This window comes from Grampus griseus, assembly GCF_964374135.1.
Source record: "Grampus griseus genome assembly, chromosome: 14".
NCBI classification, from domain to species: domain Eukaryota; kingdom Metazoa; phylum Chordata; class Mammalia; order Artiodactyla; family Delphinidae; genus Grampus; species Grampus griseus.
The window spans coordinates 37,084,847-37,100,418 of record NC_139008.1 but is presented as its reverse complement, the minus strand read 5'-3'; the positions used below and the strand labels follow the sequence as shown (position 1 = coordinate 37,100,418).

At 48.1% G+C, this 15,572-nt stretch overlaps 1 protein-coding gene across 3 annotated transcripts in view; it reads left to right on the top strand.

Moving 5' to 3' along the window:
- PDPK1 (3-phosphoinositide dependent protein kinase 1) overlaps nucleotides 1-15,572 on the top strand; it is a 71,396-nt gene that overhangs the window by 38,148 nt on the left and 17,676 nt on the right. For 2 of the 3 annotated variants that reach the window (XM_082670205.1, XM_082670203.1), the window contains exons 7-9: nucleotides 10,681-10,756; nucleotides 15,012-15,080; nucleotides 15,316-15,412. In XM_082670205.1, the coding sequence (XP_082526331.1) occupies nucleotides 10,681-10,756; nucleotides 15,012-15,080; nucleotides 15,316-15,412 (242 nt within the window). The remainder of the gene's footprint in view (nucleotides 1-10,680; nucleotides 10,757-15,011; nucleotides 15,081-15,315; nucleotides 15,413-15,572) is intronic. The other variant, XM_082670204.1, reaches the window with a different exon arrangement.

Here is a 15,572-nt window from a genome sequence, read left to right as displayed (position 1 = left end):
TCTGCCGGGCTTGTGAGTACCCCTCAAAGAAGGACCTTGATGGAGAGCCCTGGGGGGATGGACATGCTAGGGGAGGGTAGAGGGTTTGTTGGTGGAAGAAAGATTCAGACAGAAGCATCCAGTTCGCTGCAGCTGCTCTTGCGTGGTAAAGGGGAGCTGTGAGCGCAGGGCAGTGGTGGGGAGGAGCTGGGCCTCTCCGAAGAGCCCTCTAGTTCAGCTGCGCTGGCCTGCTCTGCCTCGGGCTTGAACTGAGGCCTGTTTCGCAGCAGCTGCGGGGCTAACACCTGGGGTTTTGCTCCTCCCGGGCATGGTGGGCAGTCTTGACTCTGTGCTGCTGGAAGGGCCTGGCTGGGCTTCCATGGGTTCCCTTCAGCAGGGTGTGTGATCTTTCCTTTCCAGGCCTTTTCCCAGCCCTGTGTTTTCAAACGGAGGGTTCTTGTCAAGATTCTGTCAGTGCTTTCATCTGTGCACAGACACTCTTTGAGTCACAAGATGGCATCTTGAATTCGGGAACTTTTCTGAGAATCTTAAAGCACCACCCTTTTGTGTTTGAAACAGAACTTGCAGTCAAGGCAGATGCTCTTATTTCTCAGTGAGGCTTAGTCCTGGCGACGCTTGCCTACCTTTGTATTGTACTTCCCACCCAGGGCTCCTGCCTGGAGGTGCACTTCCCAAGCCCCAGGAAGTCCTCCTGTGACATGCCCCAAACTTTGATCTATTTGACTCATTCCTATTGTATAGTAACATTTTGTTGGCCGCTAATTATGTTTTGATAGACATGGTATAACTCGTAACCTAAGCATTGTCCATGACAGAGGTGAACCAAACAAGAACCTGAATGTTCTTGCTGGGCTGCTGGGCATCTCGTGTGTGACTTGCCGCTGAGACCAGCCACCGCCTGCCAGTCAGCCATGGGAGTCACCCCCTCAGAGTCTGCTTGGTCCTTTTTTCTTCACTTAGATTTTCTTCAGATCTGATATTTGGCACAGGCTAGTCCTACTGTCATGTAGCCATTAAAAAAATGTAAGAACTTAAATGCATTGGTGAAATAGTGAAATAAACCTGAGTTTTAAAATCTGTCTGGAAGCAGGAGGCTAAAAAGTCCTTAACATTGTAAACCAGGCAGAACTATCGATACTTATATATACACAGTTGAGTTGGCTTTTTTTTTTTTCCTTAGAGGAAATGTAGAAAACATGTATAATTACGTGAATGAATAATTTTGGTGACATACTCTCATTTCTGTTTGACATAGTTTAGAATCTTAGAGTTTATTCCTGCATTAGCTTTTTTTAAACATCTTTATTGGAGTATAATTGCTTTACATTGTTGTGTTAGTTGCTGCTGTATAACAAAGTGAATCAGCTAAAATATGTGGAACGCTTCATGAATTTGCGTGTCATTGCGCAGGGGCCATGCTAATCTTCTCTGTATTGTTCCAATTTTGGTATATGTGCTGCCGAAGCGAGCACTTGTATTAGCTTTATAAACTTTTGTACAGAGATGGTTTCCTCAAAACATCTTAAAGCTTCCAGAAGGGAAGTGTTGGTGGGAGCGAGGCCCAGGTTCCTTAGCTGTGCAGTGAGCATGTTTCGCCCTCCGCCTTGTGAGAGACAGGCTGTCTGTCTTCACAGACCTCCGTCCCAGTGGGTGGCTCCTGGGATGGGGGGAGCCCCGCATTCCTCTCTTACTGCTGCCTGTCGGGTCCAGGGAGTGACCCCTGTGCTGTGAGGGTGGGTGGGCACATGGGTCGATGGGCCTTTCTGGCACAGAGGACTTAGACCTTCTAACCTTGCACAGGGATCCCACAGAGCTTTACACTGAGGGCGGCTTAATAACATGGAGTCAGCCCCTCATCTGTGGCCGTGTGCCTGGCCGTGGCCCTCTTTGCAAGAAGCTTGGGGAGTTCAGGGTGCCCTGGAGGTTGAGACTTGAGGTTTGTGTCTGGAAGCCTGTTTTGAGTTGTGCAGGCCTTTCTGGTACAGTTGGGCGTGGAGGCTCCACTCACCACATATGGGGGTGCAGGGAGGGGGGGGCGCCAGGTGTGGGGACTGCTGGAGAGGGGATGCAGCGGGGAAGCCTCAGAGCCAGCATCACTGTCACTGCACCTGTACCTGTGCAGTGGCCCTCTGTGGACCGCCTTTGTCCAGACCCTTTGACCAGCGTTGACCTCCATCCTGCTGTGCTGTGGGCTGGAGACCCTCTCACAGCCTCTGCCCTGCTGCCACTCTAGCATATGCAGGGCCACCTGCCCCCCTATACTCCCACCACCAAGCATACCTCCCAGCCATCGAGAAGCGATTACTCTGGTCTTTTCAGTATTGGTATTCGTTTAGTCATATCTGTGATGCATAGAGTGTTGTTGTTTTTAAAACACAAGGGTACCTGCTTTTTGTAAAAATTCAGAACATCCTTGTGACCTGATTTCCACCATCATCGATTTGTTTTCCCTGTAAATATTTTAGTATTTATTACTAAATACAAAGCTTATTTTTAAAAAACATAACCATAATACCATGCCATTTTTATACATTAAAAAATTAGCAGTAATAGCTTAATATCTTAAAATATTTAGTCCGCGTTAAGTTTCCAGTCGCCATAATTCCACACCATAATTTTTTGGTTGTTGCTTACTTGAATCAGGTTTCAAATAAAATTCTCACATTGAGCTTAGCTAATTTTTCTCTTAAATTTCTGTTATCTATAGCTTCTTCTCCATCTGTTTTTTCCCTTGCAGTCTGTTGAAGAAACCAGGTCATTTGTCTTATAGAGTTTCCCAGAGTTTGCTGATTGCATCTCTGTGGAGTCATGTAACATGCTCCTCTCCCCTCTGTATGTCTTGAAAATTGGGAGTTGGATGTGGCTGCTTGATCACATTCAGGTTCAGTCCTTTCACACCAGAGGCTGGTGTGTGTGGTGTGTTCTTCATTAGGAAGCATGTAGCATCCATTCGTCTCTCCCTGTCTACAGCCCTTTATAGCCATGATATCCTAGATCCATCAATTCATTAGAGAATGCAGAGTGATCATAGCCCAGTTCTTTCATTCTTGAGTTGGAATTCTTCTTTTTTTTTAATTAAAATTTTTTTAAAAATTATTTATTTATTGGCTGTGTTCAGTCTTCGTTACTGCACACGGGCTTTCTCTAGTTGCAGCGAGCGAGGGCTACTCTGTTGTGGTACGCGGGCTTCTCGTTGCGGAGTACAGGCTGTAGGGCGCGCAGGCTCAGTAGTTGTGGCTCGCGGGCTCTAGAGCGCAGGCTCAGTAGTTGTAGTGCATGGGCTTAGTTGCTCTGTGGCAGGCGGAATCTTCCCGGATCAGGGATTGAACCTGTGTCCCCTGCCTTGGCAGGCGGATTCTTTTTTTTTTTTTTTTTAAATAAATTTATTTATTTATTTTATTTTGGCTGCGTTGGGTCTTTGTTGCTGCGCGTGGCCTTTCTCTAGCTGCGGTGAGTGGGGGCCACTGTTCGTTGTGGTGCTGGGCTTCTCACTGCGGTGGCTTCTCTTGTTGCGGAGCACGGGCTCTAGGTGCACAGGCAGTAGTTGTGGCTCGCGGGTTCTAGAGCACAGGCTCAGCAGTTGTGGCACACGGGCTTAGTTGCTCTGCGGCATGTGGAATCTTCCGGACCAGGGCTCGAACCCGTGTCCCCTGCATTGGCAGGTGGATTCTTAACCACTGCGCCACCAGGGAAAAATCCCTGGAATTCTTCTTTAAAGAGAAACTTCCCCTTAGCCACTATTTGTTTAGTGATATTGATTGTGGAGGAAAAACAGGATAAATGCTTGCTTCATTCCCCTTTATTTGCAGCTTTTGGAAAGCATGAATTGGTTCACTGTCATCCTCCAATGATGACCAATTCATCAAAAACATTATTATCCCACCTCACAACATACACAAAAGTTAACTTGGACAGATCAGAGATCTGAATGTAGGAGCTAAAACTATTACACTCTTGGAAGAAATCATGGGAGTAAACGTTCTTGACCTTGGGTTAGGGTCTGGTTTCTTAGATACAATACCAGAAGTACAAGCAGCAGAACAAGTTTTAAAACTTTGGTGCTGTGATACCATTAAGAAAGTGAAAAAGACAACCTATGGGGTTGAATAGGAAAAAAAATTTCAAATCATATATCTGATAAGGGGCTTGTATCCAGAATATATAAAGAACTCATAACAAAAAAATTTTTTTTTAATGGGCAAAGGGTCTGAATAGACATTTTTCTAAAGAAGATAAGCAAATGGCTAATAAACACATGAAAAGATGCTCGATATCATTAGGGAAATGCAAATCAAAACCACACTGAGACACCACTCCACACCCACTAGGATGACTAATCAAAAAGATATCCGATAAGAAGTATTAGCAAGGCTGTTGAGAAATCAAAGCCCTTGTACTCTGCAGGTGGGATTGTCAAATGATGCAGCCGCTTTGGAAAAGTCTGGCAATTCCTCAGAAGGTTAAGCGTAGTTACCTTATAATCAGCCATTCAGCTTCTAGGTATATATCCAAGAGAACTGAAAAACAAATGTTTACATAAAAAGTTGTACGCTAGTGTTCATAGCAGCTTTATTTGTAATAGCCAAGGAGTGGAAACAACTCAAGTATCCATCAACTGATGAATGGATAAACAGAGTGTGGTCTATCTGTATAGTGAAATGTTATTCAGCCTTAAAAGGAATGAAGTTCTGATATAGGCTCCAGCATTGATGAACCTTGAAAACATTGTGCTAAGTGAAAGCCATCTGGGATTAGGATAGGGATTTTGTTGAATGTATAGATCAGTTTGGGGAGTATTGCTCTCTTAACAATATTGTCTTCTGATCCTTCAACGTGGAATGTCTTTCTGTTTATTTATATCTTCTGTAATTTCTTTCAAAAATTTTTTGTAGTTTTCCGTGTTATAAGCTTTGCACTTTTTTTTTTAAATTTTATTTTTGGCTGTGGTGGGTCTTCGTTGCTGTGCACGGGCTTTCTCTAGTTGCAGTGAGTGGGGGCTACTCTTCGTTGCTGTGCGCAGGCTTCTCATTGCGGTTGGCTTCTTTTGTTGCGGAGCCTGGGCTGTAGGGTGCGTGGGCTTCAGTAGTTGTGGCGCGCAGGCTTAGTTGCTCTGTGGCATGTGGAATCTTCCCGGACCACGGATCGAACCTGTGTCCCCTGCATTGGCAAGCGGATTCTTAACCACTGCGCCACCAGGGAAGTCCCAGCTTTGCACTTCTTTTGTTAAATTTATTCCTAAGTATTTCATTTTATTTTTGAGGCTATTGTAAATATAATTGTTTTCTTAATTTTCAGATTGTTCATTGAGAGTATATAGAAATATAGTTGTTTTTTTTGGTACACTGATCTTACGTCCTGCAACCTGATGGACTTGTTTATTAGTTTTAATAGTTTTTTAGTGACTTCCTTGGGACTTTTTACGTACAGATCATGTCATCTGTGATTAGAGATAGTTTACTTCTTCCTTTCCAGCCTGGATGCGTTTTGCTTCATTTTCTTGCCTAATTGCCCTGGCTAGAACCTCCCCATTGAATAGAAATGGCGAGAGCAGGCATCCTTGTCTTGTTCCTGACCTTAGGGGAAAAGCTTTGTCTTTCACCATTGAGTATGATGTTCGTTGTGGGTTTTTCATAGGTGCCTTTATCAGGTTGAGGAAGTTCCCTTCTTTTTTGTTTTTTAATTTATTCATTTTATTTATTTTTGGCTGCGTTGGGTCTTTGTGGCTGCGCGCAGGCTTTCTCTAGTTATGGCGAGCAGGGGCTACTCTTTTTTTTTTTGCGGTACGCGGGCCTCTCACTGTTGTGGCCTCTCCCGTGCGGAGCACAGGCTCCGGACGCACAGGCTCAGCGGCCATGGCTCACGGGCCTAGCAGCTCCGCGGCATGTGGGATCTTCCCGGACTGGGGCATGAACCCGTGTCCCCTGAATCGGCAGGCGGACTCTCAACCACTGTGCCACCAGGGAAACCCCGGGGGCTACTCTTCGTTGTGGTGCGCGGGCTTCTCATTGTGATGGCTTCTCTTGTTGCTCTAGGCACATGGGCTTCAGTAGTTGTGGCACGTGGGCTCAGTAGTTGTGGCACACGGGCTTAGTTGCTCCGCGGCATGTGGGATCTACCTGGACCAGGGCTCGAACCTGTGTCTGCTGCATTGGCAGGCGGGTTCTTAACCACTGCGCCACCAGGGAAGCCCGGAGGAAGTTCCCTTCTGTTTCTAGTTTGTTTTATACTTTACCATGAAGGAGTGTTGAATTTTTGTTAGATGGTTTTTCTGCATCTCTTGATCAAGATGATCATGTGGTTTTTGTCCTTTATTCTAATGATGTGATGTAATATATTGATTGGTTTTTATGTGCTGAACCACCCTTGCATTCCTGAGATTAAATCCCAGTTGGTCATGGTGCACACTCCTTTTTATGTGTTGTTGGATTCAATTTGCTTGTGTTCTGTCCAAGAGCTAATAAGCACATTTTGTGGAGTGTGTTTGCTGTGCTTCATATGTGGGTTCATGGATAAGACAATAGCGGTCTGCACTTTTGGCTTTGAAGAGAGTGTTCTGACCTCAGGAGCATGTCAGGTCCCTCCTTCCCCACTGGCACCTCACAATCTGACCTGCAGATCTGTGGTGGCCAGAGTGGTCCACAGCCCAGGGTGCTGGCCCGTTTATTTGAACCACTTTGACGGTGGAGGTAACAACCCAGCCCAAACCCTTCTTTACCCTGACCCTTTGGCCTCCTGTTGAGTGGGTCAGTAGCCTAAAGGAGGCAGCATAAGCCAACAGTGGCTTGTGGGCCTTGGTTTTCCAGTAGCTGGAGAATTTTGACCTCTGGCTAATCTCTGAGCTTACAGGGGTAGGTAACTAGATTATCTCTGTGGCTTTCTAATGCTCTCTTGGGCTCTTACCCTGGTGTCACAGATAGAAATCTGCCATTCGTGAAGTGGGAGAGGAGAAAATTACTTGTTTTCACTAACCCTTCAGTGAAATCGAGCATCTCCTTCAGTTATGAAGGTAGGCAACAAACATCTGTGTCATTAGAAATCACAGATGTTTTCATGTCCTGTCACAGTCGTCACAGATTCTTGATCTATTGTTTATGCTCATCGCTACTTCAGAATTACTCTATTAATAGACCTGCTGCCAGATCTTGTTGGTGCATTAATAAAAAAGAAACATATTAGTATATTGCATATTTATTACTTTAATATTTTGATACTTTCATTATGTATAGTCTTGTAGATATTATTTTATGTCTTTAGAACATCATTCTGAGGACAGTTATTCTTTTCCACACTCCAGAGGATTCATTCATCTCTAGACTAGCGAAAGAGCTCCTTTCTAAGGGGGTGACTCTGTATCCCCAGGGACTTGGGAGTCCCTTTAAGAAGGTGGACATAGGCTCCTGGGGAAGAGGAAGCAGCAGGTGTTGTGGGGGACAAGCAGACGCAGGCCCAGAAAGCTTACAGAAGCAGCAGCAGCAGCACACAGTCCTGATGCCGTCACGATTTGCTCTTTAAAGCCCAGCCATGTGGTGTGTGTGTGTCTCCTGTCCACTTTGTTTTGTGCATAATGTAGCTATTTAAAAGCACAAATACCTCTGCATACTGTGTGATAGCCTGAATTATTTAATTATGTGTAATACATATCTTTCCATATAAAAATATATTTCTAGAACTTTTCAATAATAGCATTTAAAAATATAAATCACGGAAGTGACGCACAATTATTATGAAGAACAGAAACACTGAACAGGTGAAGTATCGAGTTGAAGCCTGTCCCCCGAAGGATTGTGTCATGGCCCTGCCATCTGTGCTGGCTCCGTCCTGGAGGATCAGGTGCCAGAAATGAATTGCTGGGTCAGAAAGCAAGCCTGTCCTGTATGGCTTTTGATGTTTTTTGGAAAATTGCTCCTCCAAAGTCACAGCATTTCACATTCCCACCAGTAGCACTGTGAGGTTTTCCTCTTCAAATCCTTGCCAATACTGTGCATTTTCCTTCTTTTTTATCTTTGCCGATTTGATAGGCTACCATATTAATTAACATTTCTTTGATTCATTGTAAGGTTGGTTTCACTTGGTTTTAGCTCTTGATTTGTTTTCTTCCTCTGTTGAATCACTTCAGTGTTCTCGGCTGTCAGGGTCCTGGAAGGATGCAAACGTGGCTGAGAAGTCTCTACAGGAGAGTAGCTGACCTAGGGGACCAGTTACAGACAGCAGGGCCCAAGGAAGCTGGACTCCCGCAGCGGGATAGAGAGCCCCTCGGCCCTGGGAGGGCAGGTGGGAGGGACCAGCACCTGAGGGCGGGGTGGGGGTGGGGGTGGGGGGTGGGCTCTCTGGTGGGAGAGGGCTGTGGCCTGGGGGTTGGCCAGGAGGAATAATCTCCATCTCTCTCCTGTCTCCCACTGGGGGTTCCTGCTGGCTCCAGGGCACAGAGAAGGACAGAGACTGCATCTGGGAACACATGGGGAAGGTGCAGCATGTCGGCCTTGTCTGTATTTTTTAGGCATCTGCCTTTGGAGGCTCTTGGACCCGCAGTTAGGAAGTCTCCCGTATGGGGAGCCCTGCTGGCTGCCCACCCCAGGGATGGCAGATGGGGAGCCGATGGCCACCATGGCCAGTGGGCCTGCCTCACAGCAGACCATTGCATGCTGAATTGGTGTGGCCATGGGCCCTGGGTTTCTTTTGCATTTTAATTCTGGTGTTGTGTTGTTTATAGCCATACACTGTAAAGAATACAGCTATAGACAAAGCATGGGTCTGTCGTGTTTTACTGCAGGTGGCTGTACCCTGTCAAGTTATTTCTGAGTCAGGCCTAAGTTGAGGTGCCCAGTACAGAGCCTTCAGTCAGTGCAGGAAGAGAAGGGTACTTTCCCCAAACTGGAGCACTTTGTGTAGCAGGGTGGTTGACTTTGAGAAGGAAAGACTAAAAAGAAGCAATTTCAGCCATCCTCCCTTCCCCAGCTCTTCCTCCTCTAGAACATCCCAGAACTGAGTGAGTTGCTCCTGCTGTGTTTAGAGCCGGGTCTTTGGAGGGCAGGTGCTAATGTCTGGGCAGAGCGCTGTCCCAAGGAGGCCACCCAGGGCTTCATAGCCAAGCCCCTGGGGGCGTTTGGGGTTGGAGAATTCTTGGCTGTGGGGCTGTCTGGTGCCCTGCAGGATACTTAGCTGTATCCCTGGCTTCTACCCACTAGGTGACAGCAGCCCCTTCCCGCCCCCATTGTGGCAGCGAGAGATGTCTCCAGGCATTGCCAGATGTCCCGGGGGCCCAGTTGTCCACAGCTGAGACAGTGGGGCCAACAGGCAGGTCCCTTCACCGGGGGCCTGTTACAGTTTTTAGTGTTGCCTGATTTCAGAAGTGATCCTGAAGGGCCAGAGACCTCTCAGTGGTAGGTATATTGGTGTAATGTTTTACCCGGTACACTTTCTAAGTTAGTTCAGGAAAATTTGTCTACGGAGACAAGTAATTTCTAGCCCAGATTATTAAAGATGTTGAGGAAAGGGACAGCTTGATCTGTAGGTCAGGCTAGGTGAAAGGGTCTTGTGTGTCTGGAGCACAATGGTGTTGAGCTGTGGTGTTGTGTCCTGCATGTGCCCCGGGTTGCCGTGCAGGGACCTGGTAGTGGGAAGGGCAGTCTGAGCAGGACCAGAGCCTCGCTGGCAGCCGTTCAAAGCGGGTTACCGAGTCTGGTTATGCAGCGCAGGCGTGGAAGGTCGTGGGAGGCAGTTGGCTGCTAGTGCCTTGGGTGTCCCCAGTGAATCAATCAGTGGAGGTGACCCAGCACTTCATGTGCTCCTTAGAGAAGTGATTTGTCCTCAGATGGTGGGCGGCTCTCACACAGGAATCCCCAATCCTGTGTCCTCTGGTTGTGGGCAAGGCTGAAAGCAGCTGTTCTGTCCCCGATGCCAGAGGATGCCCTGCGGGGGATACCTCTGGAGTGGTGCTGGGGGATGGGGTGTGGGCAGGCTGGCTTGTGCCCACAGTGCTGCTCTTTCAGGGCTGCCTGGCCACTGATGAGCCCCTGAGGACCTGCTAGGGTGACGTGGGTGTCATGCCTCCTTGTGGCAGTGATGGGTGGGGCCAGCAGCCAGACCCCACAAGTCTGCAGTTGAACTTGGCACAGTCCAGTACTAGAGGTGGCAGACTGTTGCAGAGGGTCTCTGGCCGTGACGCCCGAGTCTTATTCCTCTCGTAGTCCCTAACCTGCCTGAACTGTTTGTTATGAGGAGAGGGTATCCCTGCCCTGCGTGCAGCTTGCGGGAGATCCAGTCCTTTCCACATTCTGCGTGTGTCCGGGGCTGTTTTAGGCACCACAGGTCCAGCAGTGAACAGACAAGGCCCCTGTCCTCAAGATGCTCCCAGCTGACAGCATGCTGGGCGAGGGCCACTCAGGTGTGTTGGCGAAAGGCAGGGAGGGGTCCAGGAGGGGCTGCCCTGGCAGTCGGGGCTGCCCTGGCAGTCAGGGCTGGTGTTGCTGAGCAGGCAGCCTTGAAGCCAGCCCTCAAAGGGGCGGGTCCAAGAAGGGGGTGTGATGGGAGGGCCTCTGACAAGTCCCGTTCTCGGGAGCGTACAGTCTGATCTCAGGTGACGGTGGCTTCCCGAGAGATGAACACTGACTGTGCAGCGTCCACTGTGGAAAATGCTCTGTGTCTCAGCATGAACTTTACCCTTTTCCCTCTTCTCATCAGCCAGGGCCAACTCGTTTGTAGGAACAGCCCAGTATGTTTCTCCAGAGCTGCTCACAGAGAAATCGGCCTGTAAAAGGTAACCTGTTTTCATCTGATCCATAATTCTCTTTTCTCTATAAGTAGTTGGTATTTTTTTCAGGTGAAATTAATAGTTAAGAGAGTGCCTTTCATGGCCTTTACATAGCCAAGCCTACTTTGGAAGAAGTTAGCCATTTGTCTTTTAACCAGCATCTTTCCTTTGATAACCTGTGTGCTACTTTGTTACTACTTATACTTCCTGGGGTGGTTGTTGCTTTTATGCTTCGAGATTTGATCTTGTTCCTTCAGGAACAACTAAACAACTAACTATTCAGTGGGGAGTACTGTGGCCGACAGGTCTGTATTAGTGACACGAGGCTTCCTGCTGTGTCCCAGAGCCCCGGGACCATTGGTGCCACGGTGCCACCTCCAGCTCAGGCACCCTGGCTGTGGCAGCAGCAGCAGGTCAACTGTTCAGTGTAACGTGCTCTGCAGAGTGCAGGACAGGCCCAGAAGGCAGCGTCTGTGGGAGGGGACAGGACTGGGCCAGTTTCCCAGCAGGAGCCCAGCTATCACTACAGGGGGGAGGCCCAGTGGTGGCGACAGGATTGAGAGCCTTGGTGGAGTCCTCAGTTGTGAAAATGAGAAGTGCAGGGGGTGGGATATTGTGTTCACAAGAGTGGAGGTCCAGAGAGTGGAGAGGGTCAGTTGGGCAGTTGGGCAGTGGAGGTAAAGCAGGTGGGAGTGACGATGGCCAGGAGCTGGGAGAAGTCTGGGGTGCTGTCTTGGGTGGACATGAGGCAGGTAGAAGATGGAGAGGCAGCAGTAGAACCTAGGCTTTCAGAGTTTGGAGATGACAAGTTCTGTGGTTGAAGCTTTTCTTTGAATTCTTCCTGCCCTGAGCCAGACACTCAACCCACTGGGACCATCGCTGGAGCTGACAGAGGCCCACACGGTCAGTGTCATGCAGTGGCAGGTTGCCAGGGGCCGCCTTCCTAAAGTGACAAGCGACTGCCAGGGCAGCAGAAGAGTGATGGTTCTTGGCACAGCAGTTCTGTGTTTCTGAGCCTGATGGCTTTTTAAAACCTCTTTAGGGAGTGGAGCCACAGGGCACAAACATGATGGTTGGAAGTATATTCAGAAAAATTAAGCTTGGGCATCTTAGCAGTTGCTGGGCTCTTTGGGCTTTTTTTGTTTTTGTTTTGCTTTTTGTTTTCTACTCTTATTGAACCAACAGACTTTGAGCTCTCACTGTGGGCCAGATGCTGTTGTAGGTCAGGGCTTCCCAGCTGGGACAGTTCTGCCCGCCAGGGGACATCTGGCCATGTCTAGACACAGTTTTGGTGTCACAACTTGGCGGGGGTGGGAAGGGAATGGGTGGAGCCAAGGGCGCTGCCCAACATCCTACAGTGTAGAAATGGCCCCCCAGCAAGGATGACGGGTCCCAGATGCCCACAGGGCCCAGGCTGAGAGACCCTCCTCCAGGTGGTGGGTGCACTGGGCCAGATTCTCCCAAGTGTGTGTCACTGCTGCCTAAGAACTAGCTTTCCCTCGAGTTGGGGTTTACTTTCAAGAAGAGGAATTCCTTTCGTACTAATGGAGGAAGGTCTCCAGGCTCTACTCAGTGAGAGAAGGAAGATACAGAGTGGCCACCCAGAGTCACTTGTCTGTGCATTTAAACCTCAAGAAGGATATACAAGCCATGGATAACTGGTTATCTGTGGTGGGGGTAAGGGTTAGGGCTGTGAGTGAGACCTCACTGGGTGCCTTTTTATGCTTTTAATTTTTAAAGTCATGTGATACTTATTTAAAAAATAGTTAAGAATTTTTTTCCTGATTCTAAAAATGATACTTACTCATTATAAAGAATTCTTAGAAAATATGGAGAATAAAAAAAAAAGTTTCCTGGTGGTCTGGCGGTTAGGATTCGGCGCTTTCACTGCTGAGGCCTGGGTTCAGTTCCTGGTGGGGAGCCGAGATCCCACAGTCCGGGTGGCCAAAATAAAACAAACAAACAATAAAAGCCAAAAAAACACTCATAGTCTCCAACCCACTTGTAGTCACAGATAAGTTTTGGTATGTCTTTCTTTCCAGCTACTTTTTTCTGTGTGTTTTAAATGTGTTTACATAATTTTTATACAACTGGAATCATACTGAATAACCAGTTTTGAATCCTGCTCCCTGTGATTATATGGTGAACATTTCCCCATATCACTAACATTATTGGCAGAAATCTTTTAACAGCTGTGTGATTTTCCAACATATGAATTCATTGTAGTTCATTGAGCTTTTCCTTTACTGTTAAAGACGTTGAAGTAGTTTTCATATATTGGGCACAGCCTGGTGTGCCTCTACGTGCGGCATGTCCTGCGCTGGGGAAGAAGGGCCCTCCTGCCTGTTCAGCTGGAGAGTCTCCCAGGGATCCCCCACGTTCCTCTTTGAATTTCAAGAAGTAGAGTGACTTGGTTTAACTGAGCATTTAAAAAATCATCGGTGCATACTGCTTTCCAGAAATGTTACACTGGCTTCCCCCTTTAGTTTTCATTGTATTAAAAAACATTTTAAATGGCAAGATACCTGTGGAAAGTTAGCCCAGAAGCCGTTCTGCTGGCAGTCCCACTCCCTGGAGATGACCTGTGAAAGCAGCAGAGGCAGCCCCACCCCACAGCTCTGCCCCTCCTCTCTGGCCACTGCCACATGGAAAGGCCGATACTTTTCCGTTGGCGTTTTTCTCTTGTAGCTCCCCATTTTAACTACACTAAACAGCAGAGAAAACCAAGTGTAAGAACTAGTTACTGAGTAGAATGTACGTTCATTTTTAACATGCCCTTCACTCCATCTGTGTGTTGTGACTCAGATTTCTGATCTGTGGCATTTTTCACCCACATCAAGTGCTTCATCTACCCCGGGCCAACGGTGCTGTGATATGGGTCTGAGGACAGAGCCTTCACCCAAGGCCCCCAGCACTGTAATTGGCCTGTTGTCTCCACCCACGACCTACGATTTCATCTTCCAGAATGCCAAGCTGTGGCCTCTTGCAGAAACTGACTGTATCCAGCAATGCATGAACCCTCCGTACATTTAGGGCTTGTGGGGAGGTAGTTGGCCATGCAGGGCAAGTTGTGTCTTGATGCTTTCATAGGGCTGAGCTGAGAATAGAATGCAAGATTTACAGAGGAAATAAAATATGCAAAGTAGTTCTCAGCCATGAACTCTGAGATGCACTGAGGGGAGAGAAAAAACAGGAGCAGGAGGGAAAGAGGGTGGTGAGCAGAGCAGCCCCTCCAGGGTCCCTGCCAGCTGGTTCTGGAAAAGACTTAGGGAAATTCAGAACCGTAGTGTGTTTCCTTTAAAATGTATAATTAAGTGCTTCCCTGGTGGCGCAGTGGTTAAGAATCCGCCTGCCAATCAATGCAGGGGACACGGGTTTGAGCTCTGATCTGGGAAGATCCCTCATGCTGCGGAGCAACTAAGCCCACGCGCCACAACTACTGAGCCAGTGCTCTAGAGCTGCGAGCCACAACTACTGAACCCGTGTGCCACAACTACTGAGCCCACGTGCCACAACTACTGAAGCCCGCGCTCCTAGAGCCTGTGCTCCGCAACAAGAGAAGCCACTGCAACGAGAAGCCCACGCACCACAATGAAGAGTAGCCCCCACTCACCGCAACTAGAGAAAGCCCATGCACAGCAACGAAGACCCAATGCAGCCAAAAATAAATAAAAATAAAAATTTTAAAAATGTATAATTAAAATGTTCATAAAGGAGGGGCAGGGCTTTGCACAGTGAGTCCAAGAAGGGAAAGAGAAAGCTTGCTTTGTGCGCATCCTGTGGACTGTGATTTGGCTCCTTGGCATACATGAGCTCGCGTCTGTGGCCTGGGGGTAAACAGTGAGCTGTGAGAGAATCTGAGACTCAGCTGTACCAACCTGCCAGTGCCCCTGCCCCTGCCCCTGGCACTGGAAGAAGGGGCTTTTTGGCCAGTATTTGCTGTAGTCAGGAGTGACCGCTGCTCCCTGGCCAGGACCAGACCGGGCCTGTGAGGTCGTTGGTTGCCCCTGAGCGAGGCGCCCAGCCTGGCCCAGTAGTGCCTGCTGTGTGTGTGGGGGATCCTCTGGTCCTGGATCCGCAGAGAGGCCCCCTCAAGGAGATCCCAGAGCAGGTTTTCACCCTCACACTGACCTGGTTTTAAAGGTGAGAAATAGATTAGAGGCTGAAATGGGTGGTGTGAACAGACAGGATGGAAATGAACCATGCTCGCCACTGAAATGTTACAAATGTCATTCTTCTTTGTTTTTCCCCTCCCTTAAAGTTCAGACCTTTGGGCTCTTGGATGCATAATATACCAGCTTGTGGCAGGACTGCCACCGTTCCGAGCTGGGTAAGAGACCCACACCCCACACCCCACTCCTAGCCCTTCTCAGCAGCCTGACAGAGAAGTGGGAGGGGGCAGTCCCAGGGTTAGGGCAGAGTGGGGGGAAGTTTTATGACGGCTCTTTAGTGAACATGGTGGCTCTCTGGGGAGAGAGGGAGATGGCTGTCCCAGGAAAGTACAGCTCTGTACTGGGGAGGTTTGTGTGACCCTGCCCAGAATGATGGCTTTTCTTATTTTACAGAAATGAATATCTTATATTTCAGAAGATCATTAAGTTGGAATATGACTTTCCTGAAAAATTCTTTCCTAAGGCAAGAGATCTTGTGGAAAAACTTCTGGTAAATATTTCAAATTTTCTTCTGGTAGGATGATCCAGTAGCCACACCCTGAGTCCCTCTGAACTTGTGGTCAGAGGGCCTTTCCTTGGAGGCACCTATGTTTAATAAAAGGGCATTTTAGGGTTGATAGTGATTGTAGGTAGATGCATATCTTCAGTCT